This window comes from Schistocerca gregaria, chromosome X (genome assembly GCF_023897955.1).
Source record: "Schistocerca gregaria isolate iqSchGreg1 chromosome X, iqSchGreg1.2, whole genome shotgun sequence".
Taxonomy (NCBI): Eukaryota; Metazoa; Arthropoda; class Insecta; order Orthoptera; family Acrididae; genus Schistocerca; species Schistocerca gregaria.
Window position 1 is genome coordinate 758,340,469 of NC_064931.1, and position 21,841 is coordinate 758,362,309.

General features: G+C 37.1%; 1 protein-coding gene across 1 annotated transcript in view; it reads right to left on the bottom strand.

Annotated features, from left to right (window-relative positions):
• The window catches only part of LOC126299393 (uncharacterized), a 50,122-nt gene extending 29,185 nt beyond the window's left edge, over positions 1-20,937 (bottom strand). Inside the window, exons 1-4 of the mRNA XM_049991267.1 lie at positions 20,837-20,937; positions 4,537-4,743; positions 3,197-3,421; positions 2,260-2,454 (exon numbers count right to left, since the gene is read on the bottom strand). Of these exons, the coding sequence (XP_049847224.1) occupies positions 2,260-2,454; positions 3,197-3,421; positions 4,537-4,743; positions 20,837-20,891 (682 nt within the window). The 5' untranslated portion in view covers positions 20,892-20,937. The remainder of the gene's footprint in view (positions 1-2,259; positions 2,455-3,196; positions 3,422-4,536; positions 4,744-20,836) is intronic.
• Positions 20,938-21,841: the final 904 nt, after the last annotated feature.

The window sequence follows — 21,841 nt, forward strand, 5'->3', positions numbered from 1 at the left end:
ATCAAAAGGAAAATTTGGAGTAAGTATTAAAATCCATGGAGAAGAAATAAAAACTTTGAGGTTCGCCGATGACACCGTAATTCTGTTAGAGACAGCAAAGGACTTGGAAGAGCAGTTGCATGGAATGGATAGTGTCTTGAAAGGAGGATATAAGATGAACATTAACAAAAGCAAAACGAGGATAATGGAATGTAGTCAAATTAAATCGGGTGATGCTGAGGGAATTAGATTAGGAAATGAGACACTTAAAGTAGTAAAGGAGTTTTGCTATTTAGGAAGTAAAATAACTGATGATGGTCGAAGTAGAGAGGATATAAAATGTAGACTGGCAATGGCAAGGAAAGCGTTTCTGAAGAAGAGAAATTTGTTAACATCGAGTATAGATGTAAGTGTCAGGAAGTCATTTCTGAAAGTGTTTGTATGGAGTGTAGCCATGTATGGAAGTGAAAAATGGACGATATATAGTTTGGACAAGAAGAGAATAGAAGCTTTCGAAATGTGGTGCTACAGAAGAATGCTGAAGATTAGATGGGTAGATCACATAACTAATGAGGAAGTATTGAATAGGATTGGGGAGAAGAGAAGTTTGTGGCACAACTTGACCAGAAGAAGGGATCGGTTGGTAGGACATTTCTGAGGCATCAAGGGATCACCAATTTAGTATTGGAGGGCAGTGTGGAGGGTAAAAATCATAGAGGGAGGCCAAGAGATGAATACACTGAGCAGATTCAGAAGGATGTAAGTTGCAGTAGGTACTGGGAGATGAAGAAGCTTGCACAGGATAGGGTAGCATGGAGAGCTGCATCAAACCAGTCTCAGGACTGAAGACCACAACAACAACAACAACTCTCTGCCATGCATTTCACAGTTGTTTGCATAGTATAGATGTAGATGTTGAACTCGGAATTTATTAAGCATGTTAAGCAAATGGGAAGCAGGAAGATGAGGAAAACTGTGTATTCTCCACTAGGGTGGTACTGTAAGTGTGTCAGTGCAAACAAGATATGAAGTCACAGCTATCTTAAAACCCATATAAGATAAATATTGAAGATTCAGGATGAATGCTTGTCTCCCACATTTCCTATCACAGCTTTATTATTTTATAAATAACTGTGTGCTCATATATTAGACTGTAATTTTAGTTATGCTATTTGTGTCAGGGTACATGCAATGTTGGCCAGGATGTATTAGGATCACATAGTAGGAGAGCACCTCATTATGGGACAGATAGACTTCAAAATATGAGACACTAATTGGATGTATGGGTCAGTAGAGTAGTGGAAATTGTTCCGTCATAAATAGAAATCTGAAAAAACATTATTAATAATACAATAGGCAGAAGTATGTAGTGATAGCACAGAAAATTTTAATACGTGGATAACTGGGTATTATCAGTAAATAAAGTAAATTAATCAATAATGCAGGATAACCAGAAATAAATCATATACTACATTCCTTTCTTGGAGGGGCATCACTCAGAGTGTGGTACCTGGAAAGAATAATATGAAAGATCAGCTTGCACATAACTTTCTTTTGATAGTTTTGAAATGGAAACCTATTCATAATGTTTTTGGATTATTCAGTGAAGGAATTTCAATGATTATGACCCAAATTTGAATCAGATGAAGGCAGTATAGAGCAGAATGCTTAATTTGCAAGGATTGGTTACTATTCAAATGAAGATACTGCTGTTTGGTGGCATGTTAGTGTAATTAAATGTTTGAAGTTCTTCATCAGATAAGTGAATGTCATCACTGAGAATTTTGAGAAATGGAATGTACTGAAATGGAATGACAGATAAAGAACTGACGTCTACCAAAAAACTAAAACACAAGTTCTCATGTATGCAGGATCATTACTCATAAACCAGTACCAAATAATGAGTTCACCATTTCTGTGACCCCAAGAAATTTATTTGTAAATGACATGTGGAGGACTTACGGCCAACTCAGCCTTTCAACCAACAATGACATAGTTTATTATGTCTCTTTTTGGTCTCTTAGCTTTTATCCTCTCCTCATGAGGGAAATGTTTACAAATTCCATGTTCAGAGGTCTCTTTTTAGAATTGTCTCTATCAGCTTTGCAGGATGTTTCAGTTTCAGCTTTGCTGGAACTGAAATTGTTTAATGTCATGAGTATATCATAGTAATTTTTGAAAAAGTAAAATCACTAGCAGTCAGTATCACAATTACACAAAGCAAAAAAGCAGAGGAAATTTCCTACTTTGAGATATATCTGTAATAATTGTCACACTTACTTTTGCATATAGGTATTTTGTTCAAACCACCGGTGCCATTCCAGCCATCAGCAGTGCATGAGACTGTAGCACTTCCAGTAAGTTCATATCCATCTTTGCAAACAAGGCTACATTCATCTCCTATCTCACTGAAAGTCTCGGAACACAAAGGAGGATTCCAGGATTGACGTTCACTGTCCTTCAACTGAGCACAACCTAGGACATACAGTAATTGATGAATCATCTGCATTGTTCACTGTTATAATTTTATGATAACATACCAAAATTTGAATTAGTAAGTACATCAATTTATGTGGAATATTTTCAATTTATTCTACCCAAATTAATCTGTAAACAAAAGTGCTTCTAAAATGAGTATTTATTCACATTAAATTTAATTTTAAGAACAACGTTTTCATTCTCAGACAAAGGGGGAGGGGACAAATGAGGGCAAAGCAGGTTGCAAATAGCTCATTTGCATTCATAAACCATCATTATATGCTGACAAATCTGACACATTTCTGTACAGACTGCACCAATTCTAATTATATTCAACAGAATGAGTGCTGACACAAGGCACATGGAATATTAAATTTTGTCTTAGAATGCTTAACCTTCATTGGCAGATGCTAATTACAGTTTCTTTATGCTTTAAACGTTCATAAATATATGTAATTATTGCATAAACTGTCACATCTGATACACTGCAACTTACGATACCAAGCAAGAGTGTTATAAGGGAAGGGTATATTTTATTATATAAGAATTCCCATTTGCTGATCAGGGTTACTCAGTCAAAACATTAGTGCTGTTTAAAAACATTAATTACTTTGAACTTGCAATATTATATCAGCTCCTGCATTCATTTGCAATAGCAACTGCAGAAAGATAATAGTTCTTGAAGAGTCACAAACTTTCTTTAAACAACTTCTTAAATCGATGGTAGTGTGTAACTTACCATGTTCGCATACAAAATTCCTCCTCCGATCACAGTTGAGGTCTGATAAAACTGGACGAGTAATAAATAATCTGCTTATTGCTAAACATAAATTGGCTCGTCTGACATTGATAGACCATGGAGGATATCCATCACTTCCTATTTTACTTGGAATTTCTAATCCAGTGGGAACCCACATCCAATTCCCATCAACATATCGCCCACCTATCCAAATGTTCTGGTAAGCTGAAAAGATGCATAAAATGATTATATGTTGTTTTTAAATTAGTGAGAGGTAGAAAGCAATATTTCGTCATAGATTATATTGTTTCAAAAGTCCTAATATGGACAGCTTAATGAACAAAAACTCTTATGTCTTATCTTAAACTCCTGACTACTTAAGGTGCTGTAGTAGCACATTTATCTAATTTAACAAGCTGTTTGTTAGATATAAATTTGCAGTTGAAGCTATTGTGTAAGTCCTTTGATGTCAGAGTAAAATAGTTGCAGAATAATACCTGTTCTGTGACCATATTATACTGATGAAGGTTCTAATTTACACAAAGAACCATCTGTGTATGTGTCTCTCCTTCCAGTAATATGCAGTTTTAATCTTTAAGAGTACAATGTAGACTTCAAAAATTAGATCTAATTGATTGTATGAGCATTTCGTTAGTTCAGTGTCATGTAATAGTTTCAGTTGATCTGTTGGGCTTGTTGACTTTTAGCTTACCATCAATCTAATGCTGTTTGCTGTCATCTGATAGTGGATTATTGTGAATAAGTAATTAAATATCCCCACCAGTTGTGTAGTCTGATGAGTGATTAGATACGTTAAGCCAGAAGTCCTTTATGCCATCGCACTTCCTCATCACTAGTGTGAAATATGATATGTAATATACTGCAGTGAATAAAGCAAAATGGACAATGGTGTGATTATTTTACAGAAGGTTATTTTTTCTTTCTCATGAATTACCTCTCCCTTACTCTCAAGTTGCATGTAGTTATAGTAGATATAGAAATTTATAAGAGCTTTCTTGCATTAAGGATGTAAATCCAATCATAATTTCGTTGTATTCTGTAAAAAGGCTGCAAGGTCTTGACTTTGAACAGCTCTCAGATTGTCAAATTTTCTGGTATTTCAGTTGGCCAAAACAATGCAAAATCATGGGAATGCTAACTGACGGAATACTTGAGAGCTGTTTGAAGTTATCATATGGTAGGACAGTCTAAAATCACAACGCTTGAAGATTATTGCCACATTTTCATATTTAATATAATTTTCAAATAGATTATAGTTACATAAATCACTGTAATAACTCTTCATTAAGAATACTGTAATATCAGAAAATAATTCTTACGGTGAAAGAAACACAGTCCACCAGCCATAGCTTCAGCAATGAATTCAGTTTCAGCCATGTCTTCCAAGACTGCAAGATATCCTCCTTCATCTGAGCAAATTTGTGCAGCTTCCTCCCATGTTACACGCTCACGATGAAATGTGTATTTGTGCCCTTGATAAATATATGTTTCTTGTTCAACTGCAATCAACCTTCTTTCATCAGGTGCTGAAAAAATGTATCAAAACATTAATAAGTCAGTGTGGAAATATGTAAGTAATATGTATAAAGAATTATCTCATCATTCTACAAATAAGGTATAAACATTAACTAATACATGAGTTTGAAGTATTGTAGTTTGTCCTATTCGGTGTCATGAGCGGCTACATAATTGTCAAGTGTTGCACAGATTCGTTGCTGAAAAGTTTTCCTTGTCTTTCCTATTATTGCTTAAATCTTACAGAGGTATCTTAATGCCATCTGCAATGTCACATTTACTTTATTTGAGCATAATCATTGTTCACATTTCAGAACAGTTTTTACTGCAGGTAAACTTATTCCGTCTGATGCTAATAATTGACCAAGCTGTATTGCATGCTGTATTAAATGTGTGACAGAAACACCGCTACGTAAGTCATTTTTATTTTATTGTTCAAATTTTCACACCTTTATTCTGTAGGCAGTGACAAGGTCATACAGTTTAAATGTTTAGTCAGCTCTGAGAACTTTTACTCACTTGTACTTTACCTACTACAGTCAGGCAGCAGCAGCTGGCCGAGACACAAGCAGTACAGGGAAATAACTTATTTGGTGACATTTTGCAGATTCCTAACAAGGAACGAATTATATAATTTCATCTGTGAGCTTTGTTAGTTTAGTTTCTTGAATTTGTGCATGTTAATTTAATATTTAATAGACACAGTTCTCTCTTTTTCTTTGTGATAGAGAGTAAACCAATTCTGTGACTATTACAAGTTCCTAATAAGGAGCAAATTATTTAGTCTCATCTGAGTGCTTTGGTAGTATAGGTTTTGAATCTCTGTGTGTTGATCTAATTTATTAGACACAGTTCGTGCATTTTCATGACTGTGTACAGTATAGTTCAGTAGCGCATGTCGATAGCTCATCTGTCTGTATAGTGTAGTTTTCAATGGTTTTTAGTATGGACAGGGACTGCGATTGCTGTGTGTGGATGCATGTCAAATTGGTGACACTTTGGTGTCAGCTCCAGGCTGTGATGGCTTTGGTTATACAGCTTCAGGCTGCAGTAGATTGGAATCATTGTTGTGGGCCGGCCATAGGGATCCAGTGGATGTGCAGGATGACTAATGAGTCCACTGATAGGTGTGAACTGGTGGCCAGCCCAGTTACAGTTCGCACTGAAGTTAACCCATCACTAGTGGTCAAGTGGGAGGTCACCTCGGGGCATGGAAGCTGGTGAAAGACTTCTTATGGGTTGAATGTAAGGTCTCCCTGGTGAGTCCGACAAACAGGTGCCAGGTGCCGTCTGTAGCTGATGCTGTCCCTCAGACACATGCAGTAACTTTTCCCATTTCCTCCTGCAAGATCCAGGCAACAATAGGGGGTGAGATTATTGATAGTTGGGAGCTCCAACATTAGGTACATTATGGGGGCGCTTAGGGACATAATGGCCAAGGAGGGGAAGAAAGCCAATGAACACTCTGTGTGCATACTGGGTGGAATCATTCCAAATGTTGAAGGGTCCTTCTGGATGCCATGAAGCGCACATGGTGCAGCTAACTGCAGGTGGTGGCTCACATTGGTGCCAATGATGTGTGTCACTTTGGATCCGAAGAGATTCTCTCTGGTTTCAAGTGGGTTTCAGAAGTGGTCAAGGCTATCAGTCTTACTTGCAAGATGAAAGAAGAACTCACCATTTGCACCATAGTTGACAGAACTGACTGCAGACCTCTGGTACAGAGCCATGTGGAAGACCTGAATCAAAGGCTCAGATGGTTCTGCAGATACCTCGACTTCTGCCATAGGATGTTGTTGTTTGACGTTCAGTTAAATAGGTCAGGAGTTCATTACAAGCGGGAGCCGGCTGCATGGGTAGCAGGGGCTGTGTGGCATGGATGGTGTGGCTTTTTTTTTTAGGTTGGAGGGTCTCAGGGAGACAAAAGGAGGGCTTCAGTCTCAAAGGATGCTGGAAAAATGTATATCTAGGAACCATCAGCACAACAGTTGTAATTTGTCATTGCTGTGTTGGGAAAGTACCAGATCTCCAACATCATTCTTGGCAACCAGAATATATAATAATTGGATCCTTTTTACCAACCTCCCAACTCGGATGATACAATAGCTGAAAGGTTCAAAGAAAATGTGAGTCTAATTTCAAACATGCACCTGAGTCATACAGTTATATGAGGTTTGGAACTTAAATAGTGGCAAGTATTTATTCACAATCGATTCAAAAGAGTTACATGTTTTGCACCTGTGACTATCCTTCAAAGTAGTCACCAGTGTTGTATAGAACCCATTACCAGTTATGTGGAAGGTGTAGTATACCGTTAGCAGATCCTGTTCTGTTGATGGTGCAAATGGAGTGGTCTACTGCCTGTTGAATTTCTGGAACAGTTCTGAAGCGAATGCCATGAAGTGGTTCCTTCACCTTCGTAATCAAATCAAAGTTACAAGGACTTAAGTCTAGGGAGTATGGTGGATGGTACAGTACTTCCCAGTCCCATCGACCAAACAGAGCAGCCACAGCTTGTGCTGTATGCGCCTGTGCATTGTCGTGCAAAGTGATGGGTGTGTTGCACAGAAAGTGTCACCACTTCTTTCACAAAGCTGGTCACAGGTGATGCTCCAAAAATGAAAAGTAATACTGTGAACTGACGGTCTGCCATGGAGGAAGGTACTGCATTAGTATAACACCATCACAGTCGTACACGAGAATCAGAATAACTTTCACAATACTGGGGCTCTGATGCACTTTCAACTTTCACAGCGACCCATAATGATGCCATCTGTTGGATCGACATTTCAGTTTTGGCTCATACGATGTGGCCCATGTCTCATCCAGTGTTATGATATGGCATAAGAAAGCCTCTCCTTTGTGCCCATAGCACTCAAAGTGTGTCTGAGCAGCATCGTAACGCATCCATTTATGCATTTCCATCAAGTTATGTGGAACCCATCATGATGCAATTTTTTGCATGCCCAGGCATTCCTTCAGGATGCAAAGCACAGCTGTGTGCGCTTCATGGGTGAGCTCACAAATCATATGGTGTCGATCACTGTCCACTAATGCGGCAACAGTATGCACTTCTTCTTCAGAGAAGCTAGGATGACCTGCCCAATGCATGTCTGCCACAGTTTGCTGACCTTCGTTGAAGGATTTTACCCAATGTGCCACTGTTTTGTATGGCAATGCCAATTCCTCGCACCCCTCTCGAAGACCTGTCATGCTTTACGACTTCTGGGACATGCAATCTTGATCCAACTCCATTGTTCCTGTTTTGGAAACATAGTGACACCGTTATGTTAGGCTGCTCACTCAAAAGTGACTGTGTTTCCCTTGGTTTTGCGCATACCAGTGACATGGGGCAGGCGAGTCCATCTGCTCAGAGGTAAGGTTAGTATGTCAACAACATCTGCTATCAGCAACAATAGTAGATTCCATTGCATAGTGTCTCCACAGCAGTGTTGCCACTATTTAAGTTCCAAACTAGGCGAGAACACATGTTTAAGTCTGGAGGTACACATAAAACATTATCTGAAACTATGTTAAAAGCATTCCCTGGAAATTATTTTGAGCAGTTAGTTCATGAATTCACTCAAAATGTAAATGCTTATGAAAGCACACTTGACCTCTTAGTAACAATTAATCCTGAGATAATAACAACCATCAAAATGGATACAGGGATTAGTGAACACAGGATCGTCATAGTGAGATTGAATATTGTAGCTCCCAAATACCCCAAAAATTAAGAAAACAATATACCTATTCAAAAAATCAGATAAAGATTCTCTTGACACATTCCTGAGAAACAATCTCCACTCCTTCCAAATTAGCAGTGTAAATGTAGACCAGATGTGGCTACAGTTCAGAGAAATAGTATCAACAACAATTGAGACATTTATACAAAATAAATTAACAAACGATGGAGCTGATCCCCCTTGGTACACAAAAGGGTCAGAACACAGTTGCAGAAACAACAAAAAATGCATTCCAAATTTACATGAACACAAAATCCCCAAAATTGGCAATCTTTTACAGAATCTCACAATTTAACATGGACTTCAATGCGAGATGCTTGTAATAGTTTCCAAAACGAAACTTGTCTTTAAATCTTGCAGAAAATCTAAAGAGATTCTGGTTATCTGTAAAGTACGCCTGTGCTACTGCCAGTGATACTAACTAAACACAGCCTATCAAAACTCCTTCACAAAAGAAGACAAAGTAAGTAATATAAAATTTGAATTAAGAACAGCTGCCAACATGAGTAACATAGAAGTAGATATCCTCAGAGTAGTGAAGCAACTTAAATCACTCAATAAATTCAAGTATTGTGGTCTAGACTGTATAGCAACTACGTTCTTTTCAAAGCACTGCAATGCAGTAACTCCATACTTAACAATCATACACAACCACTCGTTTGGTGAAAGATCCATACCCAAAGACTGGAAAGTTGCACAAGTCACACCAATATTCAGGGAAGGCAGTGGTATTAATCCACTGAATTACAGGCCCATATTATTAATTTTGATATGTAGCAGGATTTTGGAGTGTATATTGTTTTTGAACATAATGAATTACATCTAAGAGAATGGTCTACTGACACACTTCCTTGCAATCTATGCAGATTAAGAGGCAGTGGAGACAGGAATGCACAATTATTGCCATAACTCCATAAGATGAAATAACATTGACTTAAGTCAAGTAACCATGGGGATCACTAAAGAAAAGGAAAGTCATTATCAGACACACATTCAATCCAACACTGTGGCAGACCAGTTTAGAGGTAACCATCAACATCTGAAAGAAATTGTGGTGGGGCACAATCTTGTTGTAAAATGAAGAATCAACTGTCTTGCTGTAATTGCAGCACAAGACATTGCTGCAACATGTCCAGGTACATGAAACAAGTCACAAATTTCTCCACGAACAAATGTGGTCCATAACTTTTGGGGAGAATATGACACAAAAGACAATAACTTCAGCTGAATCATGGACATGTTACGCAATCTTGGGTGGGTGTTCTGTGTCACAAACACACACAGTATGATGCTTCACCTCTCCAGACTCATGAAACATGCCTTCATCACTGAAAATCAACTTATGTGAAAAACTTTATTTCTCCAGTAGCAGCTTGAAGTCATTGCAAAAGTCAGAACAAAGCTCATTGTTCTGAGTAATCAGTGCACATAACAACTGGAGTTAGTGTGGTTTTACACACAGATGTCTACGCAGAATGCAGCAAGCAGTTGCCTGCGATATCTGCTGTTCTCTGATCATATATGCCATGTGTCACTGATTTCTGCAGCCTCCTGATGAATGATTCTTACACACACGCCCCCTTCTCTGTTGATAGCACTGTCCAGCCTGCTTTCTTTGCTCCCTATAAACAGCCAGTCTCATGTAGTGTATTGCACAGTCATTTGGCACCAAATTGGGACTATATGGTGGATAATCAAACACTACACATCCAAAACCCTATAAGAGCTCTTGGGTACAGTTGGCTGTCTGTGGATGTGCATTGTTGTGAAAAAAACAAAACTTTTACACTAAGTTTTCCCTGAAGCTTGTTTTGTGTCATCCCTCTTAACTACATCAGTTGTTGACAATATCTCTCTGAAATTTTTGGCAACAAAAACCTATTCACAGAATGCACCTCACCAGTGGTGGGATTTTCTGCTGTAGTACACATTTTGACACATCACAGAAAACAAAGAAGCAGAGACACAGACCACACTCTACCACCACTGGATGCATACTGAGTGTAGGAACATTATGGCATCATGACAGTGGCTGTAACCTTGCCCACTACCATGATAGACCAAATTGTCTATTACTTTACAGATAGACCTCACAGAAAACAATTCCATATTTGGTAGTAAGATGGCAGTAAGTACTGAGAGAGAGATGACAACTGAGTTAGCCGATTTCCTTGAATGGCACTGAGACATTAATGGGATTAAATGTGATGTAAGGACTCAGCTAAATTGGAAGCAGCACAGACTCAGACATTCTGGTAGAAGTGCTTCTTAAATGGTCATCCCCCTGTTGTTCACAGACAGTGATAAAAATTTATAGTCACATGTTTGGCATCTAGAAGGTTTAGCCAAGGATTGTTGTTGTTGTGGTCTTCAGTCCTGAGACTGGTTTGATGCAGCTCTCCATGCTACTCTATCCTGTGCAAGCTTCTTCATCTCCCAGTACCCACTGCAGCCTGCATCCTTCTGAATCTGCTTAGTGTATTCGTCTCTTGGTCTCACTCTATGATTTTTACCCGCCACGCTGCGCTCCAATACTAAATTGGTGATTCCTCGATGTCTCAGAACATGTCCTACCAACCGATCCCTTCTTCTAGTCAAGTTGTGCCACAAACTCCTCTTCTCCCAAACCCTATTCAATACTTCCTCATTAGTTATGTGATCTACCCATCTAATCTTCAGCATTCTTCTGTAGCACCACATTTTGAAAGCTTCTATTCTCTTCTTGTCTAAACTATTTATCGTCCACGTTTCACTTCCATACATGGCTGCACTCCATACAAATACTTTCAGAAATTACTTTCTGACATTTATATCTATACTCGATGTTAACAAATTTTGCTTCTTCAGAAATGCTTTCCTTGCCATTGCCAGTCTACATTTTATATCCCCTCTACTTGAACCATCGTCAGTTATTTTGCTCCCCAAATACCAAAACTCATTTACTACTTTAAGTGTCTCATTTACTAATCTAATTCCCTCAGCATCACCCGACTTAATTTGACTACATTCCATTATCCTTGTTTTGCTTTTGTTGATGTTCATCTTGTACCTTCCTTTCAAGACACTGTGCATTCCATTCAGCTGCTCTTCCAAGTCCTTTGCTGTCTCTGACAGAATTACAATGTCATCGGCGAACCTCAAAGTTTTTATTTCTTCTCCATGGATTTTAATACCTACTCCGAACTTTTCTTTTGTTTTCTTTATTGCTTGCTCAATATATAGATTGAATAACATCGGGGATAGGCTACAACCCTGTCTCACTCCCTTCCCAACCACTGCTTCCACCCCTTGACTCTTATAACTGCCATCTGCTTTCTGTACAAATTGTAAATAGCCTTTTGCTCCCTGTATTTTACCCCTGCCACCTTCAAAATTTGAAAGAGAGTATGCCAATCAACATTGTCAAAAGCTTTTAACCAAGGATGACCATCAGCTACATTAAATTTTAATGATCATTATTTATAAAGAGGATTTCAACAATACCTCTTTTTCTCTTGGTGCAGCCAGTGCTATGGTTACACCATTGAATACTATATAGTATGTAAGTCAGGTAGCCAGCCAGGTGTGAACTGATCACTGAACATCACAAGTGGCAATATTTGCAGAAGGCTTGCCACCACTAAAAATCATGTCAGAAAAGAGCGATCAAAGATTGAAATGCCATATTTTTATTCAAAGAACGATTGCGGCAATTCCAATAAGACAATCATGTCTAGTTTTGATAGAAAATATCTGCTTCAGTTTGCAAAAGATGCATTTTAATTTAACAAGAAGTTACAACCTACAACCATGGAAAGTATTCAGCTTCTACATCTGATTTGTATGTCCTTCAGTGAAAACACACCTCTGTATTTGTATCTATACAGAACAGTGACTACTTACATCTACAGAGATGAAATACTCAATGCTTTTGTATATCATCCTTGGCTTCTCATGCTGTCCACCAACCATATTTACAGCATGTCTATGGGAACTTGTACAAAAATACATTATATTTGAATAATGATAGTAATGATATCAAAGAAGTAGTGCTATACTTTTTAGTATTATTATTGTGAGGTTAACTAAGTTTTATGGAAAGAATTTGACACTGTTCCCCACTGTTGGCTGTTAACAAAGGTACACACACACACACAATATATGTTCCCCAGATAGGTGAGAGACTCAAAAATGTCTTAAGTAATAGAACCCAGTATGTTGTCATCAATGGTGAGTATTCATTAGCAACCAAGGTATCACCAGAGGTGCTCCAGGTTAAGCGTGATAGAACAGCTATTATTTACTATACACAGGGTGTCCCGTTTATCTTGACCATCCTAAATAACTGTTTGTCCAGATGCAAATTACAAAATGTTTGAAGCAAATGTTCTTTAACCATCAGGGGGACACCAATCAGCATGATTGACTTCGTCGTAGCTTCGTTTTTTACAAAGATATGAACAGCGTTATGACTTTTTTAGATGACACCCTGTATTTATTATTCAGTAATTCATTTCCTCTCCTAAAGACCCATTCAAAAATGTATCACAGTGTACCATTCACTGAAACACAACATTATCAAAGAGTGCTTACAAAGTACCATCACCTTAGCTCGTTATTCCGCATCAGCCCATTATGGCTATTACCAATAGCTCACACATGTGAGACAGCTACTGGTACAGTTTTGCAACAGACTGTTGACAGTCACCAACATACCTTGCTGACCAAGGTGCGGCAGTTGTGGTCAAACTATGACCATGAACTTTTGGCCCTGTGTGAAGCAGTAAATCATTTTAGAGAGCATATCAAGGATGTCCCCTTACAGTTATTACCAGTCATCACCCTTTAGTTCACACAATATGTAATCTGACTGTGAACACTATGCTGTGTTGCTTCAGATGCTTGGACTATACTGGACAGTTTACCACTGACATTTATAAGGAGAATGGGATGGGCAATGTGACTGCAGATTACCTGTCATGCATCAGCATTCCATTAGAGCATCGTGATTTCAGAGAATAGACCAAAGAGCAGGAACATCATTAACAGTTAATAGAATTCTTAGAAAACACCAACAGCAGACTGAAGTGGAGGCATATTTAATATCCTAGAACTAACTTACTTCAGTGGTGTGATTGCTTTGTTTATTACAATATCTGGATCATGAATAATGAAACTATTGTCAAAATAAAGGTTGGTGATAATTAATAATTTCTGCTTGAAAGGAACCAATGTAAGTCAAATGAATTCTTTAAAAAAATAATAAAAATAAAAAAAAAATTATTCGATTTTAGGTGAATTACATGAAAGACAGTAGCTACATTAGTACATAATATAATCACTTCACCAATGGATTTCTTAGTAAGTCTATAAAATATATCATTCAACCTACTTCTTTTGAAGTCGTAGCTTAATATTCTGTGCATTATATCACTTGCTCTTAAATGCCTTCAAGTTGTGTACCATTACATGACCACAAAAATTACAGAGTAAGTGTTACTGTTCTTAAATATAAAACATAAATTTAAAAATAAGAGTATAGAATACTTGTCATGCATGATTGAATCAGCATATTTTTTTGGTAAAATTAATAAACATATTTTTACTTTTTATGGGCTCAAAATATTACTATCATCTCAATCAAAAGACCAGGGCTAGTGTTTATGTTCCAGGCTTTTGATTCAATGGGAAACGTAACAATACAACTTCAAATAAGCAACAGAAGTGAATAGATTGCAGAATCATGTAAATGGTTACATTTTTCATTTCCCTGATCTCTATTTAGTCTACAAAGAATTAGTTTTTATGAGAAAATCATTCTAACTGTTGCAATGTAGCATTCAGTCATATTCTTTTAACTATCTGGTAATCCATCCATGTCTGCAAAATCTGCTATAGGCAACATTATTAACAATTTATATGACAATATTAGAATCTTGTATCTATTTAAAATGTGCTTTATCAGTGCTTGGTCCCTAACATAAGCTCTTAGTCATCTTCAAGCATTATACATGCTATTAATTTCATCATAGATTGAATAATGCAAACAAAATGTTGTTGAAAGGTAATAATGAAAACATATAAATTCATAAACATGAGGACTTCATCTGTATGAATTTCTCAGTTGTATGAAATCCCTTCTTTTGCATTAATGTGGTGTGATGTACATGAGAGCCTTAAGAAGAAAGTATGGATACAAAACTACATTTCACTGATTTGTGTTTTTTCTGTGTATTATTTGTTTGTGACATGATTGTGACTGTCTGTATATGTAACTGAATCAGTCATCATGTCATTATAAATAATGAGGAAACTATCATCACTTTTAATTCTTTGCAAAAGGGTTTTAAGGCACTTGCAACCCATTTAACAGCCTTCTTCTGCTACATAAAAATCTTTTACAAGTCTAAAGAACTACCCCAAAACATCATAAAATGTGATTTTTATGTACAAAAAAGCACAATAGGAGCTAAGAAACATATTTTCACTCACATGCACTAGCTATTTATTTGATAAGTATATGACTATTGATAATTAAGTACATGGAAAATTTGTGTTATAATTCCTTGTTAATTTAGAGGTCAGTGTATGAATATACAACCAGAATCTTAATTACATAAGGTAAAACATTATATTTACATTTTAACATGATTTAAAGCTAACTGATGATGTTTAAGCCAAATACTGGATGTTTTAAGAGTTGAATGATAACTTCATTCTGCTTCAAATGAAATTCTTCCAAGATGTTTCTCTCATTTGTTGTAACTGAAAGTCTTGTTATGTCATTGTTTGGAGAAAATTTAATTTGTGACATAAACATAACATTTTCAACCTTATTTATTGGTTTCCTGTCTTGCTTACAGGATTCCAATCTTTTCTCAAAATCCACATCAATGTTTGATGCCAGAATACATCAATAGTAGAAAATACCTCTGTGCTATGCATGCTCGTATATTGTTGTCATCTGTTGACCTGTGAGTTCAAATGGTTCAAATGGCTCTGAGCACTATGGGACTCAACTGCTGTGGTCATCAGTCCCCTAGAACTTAGAACTACTTAAACCTAACTAACCTAAGGACATCACACACATCCATGCCCGAGGCAGGATTCGAACCTGGGACCGTAGCAGTCGCACGGTTCCGGACTGCGCGCCTAGAACCGCGAGACCACCGCGGCCGGCGACCTGTGAGTAATTTTAATTGTCAGATAATAAACTTTGTTTCACTTTTTAATATTTTACTATACTCAGTGTTTGGCAGGTTGTAGATTGTTTTATCCCAGTGCTTGATTATTCAGATACGAGATTATTCATTTAATAATTATTTTAATGTTCAGTTCATGCAGCAAAATAATATTTCAGAGTTAACAGTACTGACTTATTTTTTAAATTGGTCTTCCAGTTCCTCTCTTATTGATCAGCAAATATGATCAGTAACTTTGCCTTTCTCTCTTTTGTGCCTGCCTGCATTTTACACCATTATTGTTACCATACAGTGTTCATAAATAATGCAAATTAATACTTTTTGTAATTCATATAGAGATAACTTCAATGTCAATTACCATTTCCTCTAGTTATTGGTCTGTTGTGATGAAAGGGAGTTACTGTTAGTGATGAGACAAAAAAGATAGCTCAGAATTTCATAACTATACTAGAAACTGTGAAATGTTTTAAGACAAGCTCTCATTAGACAATTGAATAAGTGAAGATAATGACTCACATATAGTGGAGACACTGATTAGCAGATAGACACATAAACACACTAGGTCAATTTATGTAACTGTGTTCTTCTTCAGGCACACACAGCTACATTGTCAGTCACTATAGTCAAGTAGCAGTTCTTGCACAATGTAGCTGTCTCTCTCTCTCTGGCAGAGAGAGAGAGAGAGAGAGAGAGAGAGAGAGAGAGAGAGAGAGAGAGAGAGAGTGTGTGTGTGTGTATGTATGTGTGTGTACTGAAATGAGTTACCTTGTTCCAGCCATTTTTTATTTGCCTATGTAGGCCAACTTCTCAATGCTACTACGAAGTGGCTAGTGGTTATCATTAATTATTTAACTGACTGTGTTCCATCCAGAATTTTCCAATCTTGTAGAAGCTTTAATTAGCTACGTGACACATAGTAAACTGATACACAGGTACCATTATTAAGAGTATGAAAACCAAATTTGAACAAGTAATGTGCTAATTGCACTTAAAGAGATGTAGATGATCATTTTGTAGCAGTCACAACGAATTATTAGCAGAACTATGGGAGTATTTCCAGAACTGCATGTTGTTTTAAATCATTTTTATGGGCCAGGGCCCATGTTGTGTCACTTTGTCCTTTCAAAAACAGCAATTATATGCCTTCCTCAAATAAAATATGCACAATTTTATGAATTTGTAATTCTGCATCAGTCTTAAAGCCACTGGAGTTATAATAGATTTGATAGCATTTTTCTATTAACTCTCATGGTTTAGAAAATTTCTGGATTAACTGTCAGTTATGATGACGTTTCATTGCTTGTATGAAAGGCCAAACTAATTGAATAAACTTGGAAAACTGTTATTTTTGTGCTGGTTAAATATTTCCTTTAGAATTTTGCCCAACAGGAAAAAAAATATGATGTTCCTGCCACAGTACACAAATTATTAGAGATGGCTGTGTTACTGTAGTTCCACACAATACAACCACTGATGCAGTCAACTGAAGTGGTGCCACAGAATCAGAGAGGGTAACATGTGCAACAAATCCATAACATGACCAGAACACTTTTATGGGATACGAAAATGCCAACTTTTTTGTAGGATGTCTAGAGGATCCTTCCTAGCCACTCAAGATTCTAAACTCAGTGTCTAATTCAGGATCATTGGAGATACTGTCATTGTCTGGATCCAGATCCAAGACAATTAATTTCCACTTCTCCGCCACTTCAACATCATTCTTATCCATTTCATCTGGTCCTTTTGAGCCCAGCATGTTACCTTCCTGGACCTCTATTTCGATCTCTCTCATAGCACCACAAACTTCTGTCCTCATCCAGCCCACCAATCATCGACAGTACCTACACATCTATAGCTTCTATCACTTCCACACAACACCAAAATCTTTCATATAGTTACCATTATTAGCAAGTCTGTGTCATTTGCCAGCAATGGTTGGATAGACTGCATCAAGTGTCAGATTATCTATCGTCATCACCCCTACAGTGACAAGCAACTCCTTGTTCGGTATACAGTAGGGCTTATTAAGGTATTTGCCACACTTGCCCCTAATTCTCCAACCATCTCAGTAACCTCCGGAAAAAGACTACACTATGTCTTTTCTCCTTATCACAGTAAACTGGAAAAATTCTTCTTCTGCAAGGCCAGCAAAAAACTGCCTAAACAATGAATGGTCACTGCCAAACTGTGGTCAAAGCCCAAAATGACTACCCAGTAGCAAAATGTTCTGCTGAGTGCAATATGGTTAACTTCAATGGCTAATTCACCAAAACCCACCTATCCCCCGCCCCAAATACCAGATTCTCTGAATTATATAGATCAGAACTGACCTGCCAACACATTTTGATCCTACAATCCCCCTGGCCTCAATCTTCATTAGCCCCAGCCCCACATACACGTCCATCTCTGTTCCCATGCCTGCAACTTCCTCCATTACTCTGTACTTATATTATATTTTACTCTGTGGCCTCGCACTTCCTCTGATTTATCCCCTCCCCCTCCCCCTTGTTCCTACTTCCCATCCCCTCATCCACTTCAAGTACCAGAAGCAGTTTTCCTTACTGTGTCATGGAAGGGGCTCACCTGTGTAACTCTCATGCTATCCACTTCCTGCCTCTTCCTCTCAGCCGTGTCTTCATTCTCTTTCCACTCCCATCTCCAGTCCTCCTCTTTGCTAATCTTACTTATTTAATCCAACAAAACTCCTCACTCCAGGGGGAACCAAGAAATCAGAGTTATAAACTTCACAGTTCCTGCTTATGACAAAACATAAAATGGGCACTAATTATCTCACTATAGAGTACTCTAAAACTAACTAACTAAGTCTACCATGTAAGCCCTTTACCTTCCAACAGACTTTCTGCAGTATATATTCCCAGTCTCTACAGAAACTGAAAGTATGCCAAGTGTTACAAAAACTCTTATTCACTATTGAGTGATATGGGCTAATCTCTCTGGATGGACAATTATCAGTGCGCCCACTTCAGCTTAATTGACTATCCATTTAGCCGGCCGCAGTGGTCTAGCAGTTCTAGGCACTCAGTCTGGAACCGCGTGACTGCTACGGTCGCAGGTTCGAATCCTGCCTCGGGCATGGATGTGTGTGATGTCTTTAGGTTAGTTAGGTTTAAGTAGTTCTAAGTTCTACGGGGCTGATGACCACAGATGTTAAGTCCCACAGTGCTCAGAGCCATTTGAACCATTTTTGACTATCCATTTACACACTTTGGACTCCATTAAATTACTGAGTATTAGTCTTCATTTATGGACTATAATGGTGCAAGATAAAATTTCGAACATTTTAAACAATTTTAATGACATGTAAATCTACTTTTTCAATAGTCTTGCCCTAGTGGTAACACCAGTTCCCATCATATCACTGAAGTTAAGTGCTTTTGGTCTTGGCTAGCACTTGGTTGGGTCACTGTCTGAGTCTGCTCAGCACTGTTGACATGTGGGGTGCACACAGCCCTAGTGAGGTCAACTGAGGAGCTATTTCAGTGTGAAGTAGTGGCTCCGGTCATGTAAACTGACAACAGCCAGGAGAGACTGGTGTGCTGACCACGTGCCCCTCTATATGCATATCCCGTGATACTTATAGGCTGAGGACAATATGGCAGCTGGTCTGTACTATTGGGCGTTCAGAGGCCAGTTCAGATGGACTTTAGTTTAGAGTAAACCTACTTTATTATTAGTCCATAATTTTTCAACACGGATTTGCAACACAAACTTTAGTTGTCTATTTATGGAAACTGTGAGATCACTGAAGAAACTCTGTAAACCTATGAAATTAAGATTGTACTCTTGGGGCCATTCTATATTTTTATGAGTTTAGTCATCAAAGGACTCTGGTGTCATAATGGAAGATGTTTTTGCATTTTGAAGTCGAGATTTTGTAAAATGGCTGGTATTTCCTAAAGGGAATGCAATTTTGGCACAAAAAAAGAATGAAGTATCTGGTGTACTGAGTTCAACTGTTTAAACTGAAACTGACATTCTTCTGTGGTTGAAACAGCATTGTGTTTATTATTCCTCTGATAAAATCACTGAAACTTGAGTAATGGGAAACTTTTAAAAAATGCAATTTAATAAATAGCTGCACATTTTATATGCAACATTGTTCATTTAAGAAAATCATAAATGTTTTATAATATGTCTCATGTGTAAACACAAGCTATCAGGAACCATGCATTAACTATTTATGTTGTAGATGAAATGATTAAATTATTTGAAATACCACCATGACTGAGGTGCTCAATTTATCAATAATGAACTTGAATGCTAATAATAGAAAAGGAACCAATATAGGATCAGTGACAATTTTTCCTTTCAAATAACGGTGTGCAAGTATTCTGTATGAAATCAGAATCCATGTTTCATGTACTTTCAGTGAGAGAAAATGCACAATAGTAATTTGTCTAGCATATGATTCTGTTGTAATTAGCAGCCATGTTTATTATTTCCATGAATAATACCTTTCATTTTTCTCATTAATAACATTATAATCATTGTGATACAGATATTACCACTATCAGTGTTGTATGGTTGCACCTTGTACACAATGTACCAAAACTGATGAAAATAGCTTTAGTAATATCATGACAGAAAGTCTCTAATGAATTCACACAGAGCAGGACAATGAAAAGTATGTGTGTTGCCACGCAGATTCAGAAACTGGGTGTGAAACATGAGTTCATTAAAAAAACGAAGCAAGATCATCATACCCATGTTTCAACATGTTTCCTAATAAAATATAAAATTATATAAGTTGCTGGAATGAATCATCCTTTTTCACAGAATCATACTGAACCCATTATTTGGACTTTCTTTAGCAGTAGCATACTACAAATTCTAGATTGTCTGACAAGACCTACAAAACCTCACAAACATGTGGAAGTTTGCTAATACATATAACCCACACAAAATGACATATAGCAATAATTTCATAACTACCATTGTTACAGTCATGAGCTAACTTCTATAAATGAATTAGCTTCTGTTAATGGAATATTAAACTGGAACATATCAGCATACATTTAATTTATCTTGCATGTAGTTATGTGTTATGTATCTGTGTGAAAGTTCTTTGAGAATTATGGAACATTTTTATGAGAATAATAAGTTGCATGAAAAATAGTACAAAATAAATAAGAATGTATGGTGATTGCAGTACTCACTGGCTAAAACACCTACAATAGCGACAGCAAATAGAAGAATTTCGTTCAGCTCCATGTCAGCAAAGGTAACTGATCAAGAGCAGAATTGAAAATCTGTTTATATACACTGGTGTACCAAATCTGAAGTAATAAAAGCATTAAAGATTTTTGGATAAACAAGACTAAGCAATGATATCAAGTTATATTTCTTTAGGATTAAGCTATGAACATTTATTGCTCTGAGACAATTGATAAAATTCAGAGATAAGGCCAAATTCTGGTTGTGTGACAAGATATACACATGACAAGACAAATCCCTTTCTGATGAAGGTCTTAGGATTCTTAGAACATTGATAACTGATTCTTAAAAGTGATTAAGAGTTATTATAAAAACAGAAGGAAAGACAGCATATTTCCTGTTTTGTTTACAGTGCTCAAAATTCATTTATAATTCAATTTTTCACTGAAGAATATACCACTGGATTTTTACTATATTTTGTGTGTATATCTAGAGCTATACTACTTAATCATGAAACGTGTCACTGACCCAAGAACCCACAAAATGATGATAAGAAATGAAGAAAGAAAATGAAAACAGAGATCTATAACCTCCTGTACAAGTAAAGTGGTTCAGAGTCCAAATGAAACTGTAGGTATCGCTATAACTTGCAAGGTTTCAAAGGTCAGAGGAAGGTAATGGCATACAATCTCCAATAGGCTAATGCTTGATAAAGCACTGAGATGTTCAAACCAACCTTGAGACTGATGACAGCTTGACCTTCTTTTGATATACACAAGTTGCACAATACTAATATAGCTTATTAGTAACACATCTTGGTAAAAGAAGTGATATTTTTTAAAATTTCCTATTCATATTCGATGAGAAAGATGGAAAAAATTTCAGAGAAACTGTCTTCTGGAATCACTTCAGTTGATGCAACATGCATTAGTGGATCTATGAAGTTGAACAACAGCATCCTTGAACAGTTGACATTCAGTGTAGAATAATGATTGGAACATCTGTTG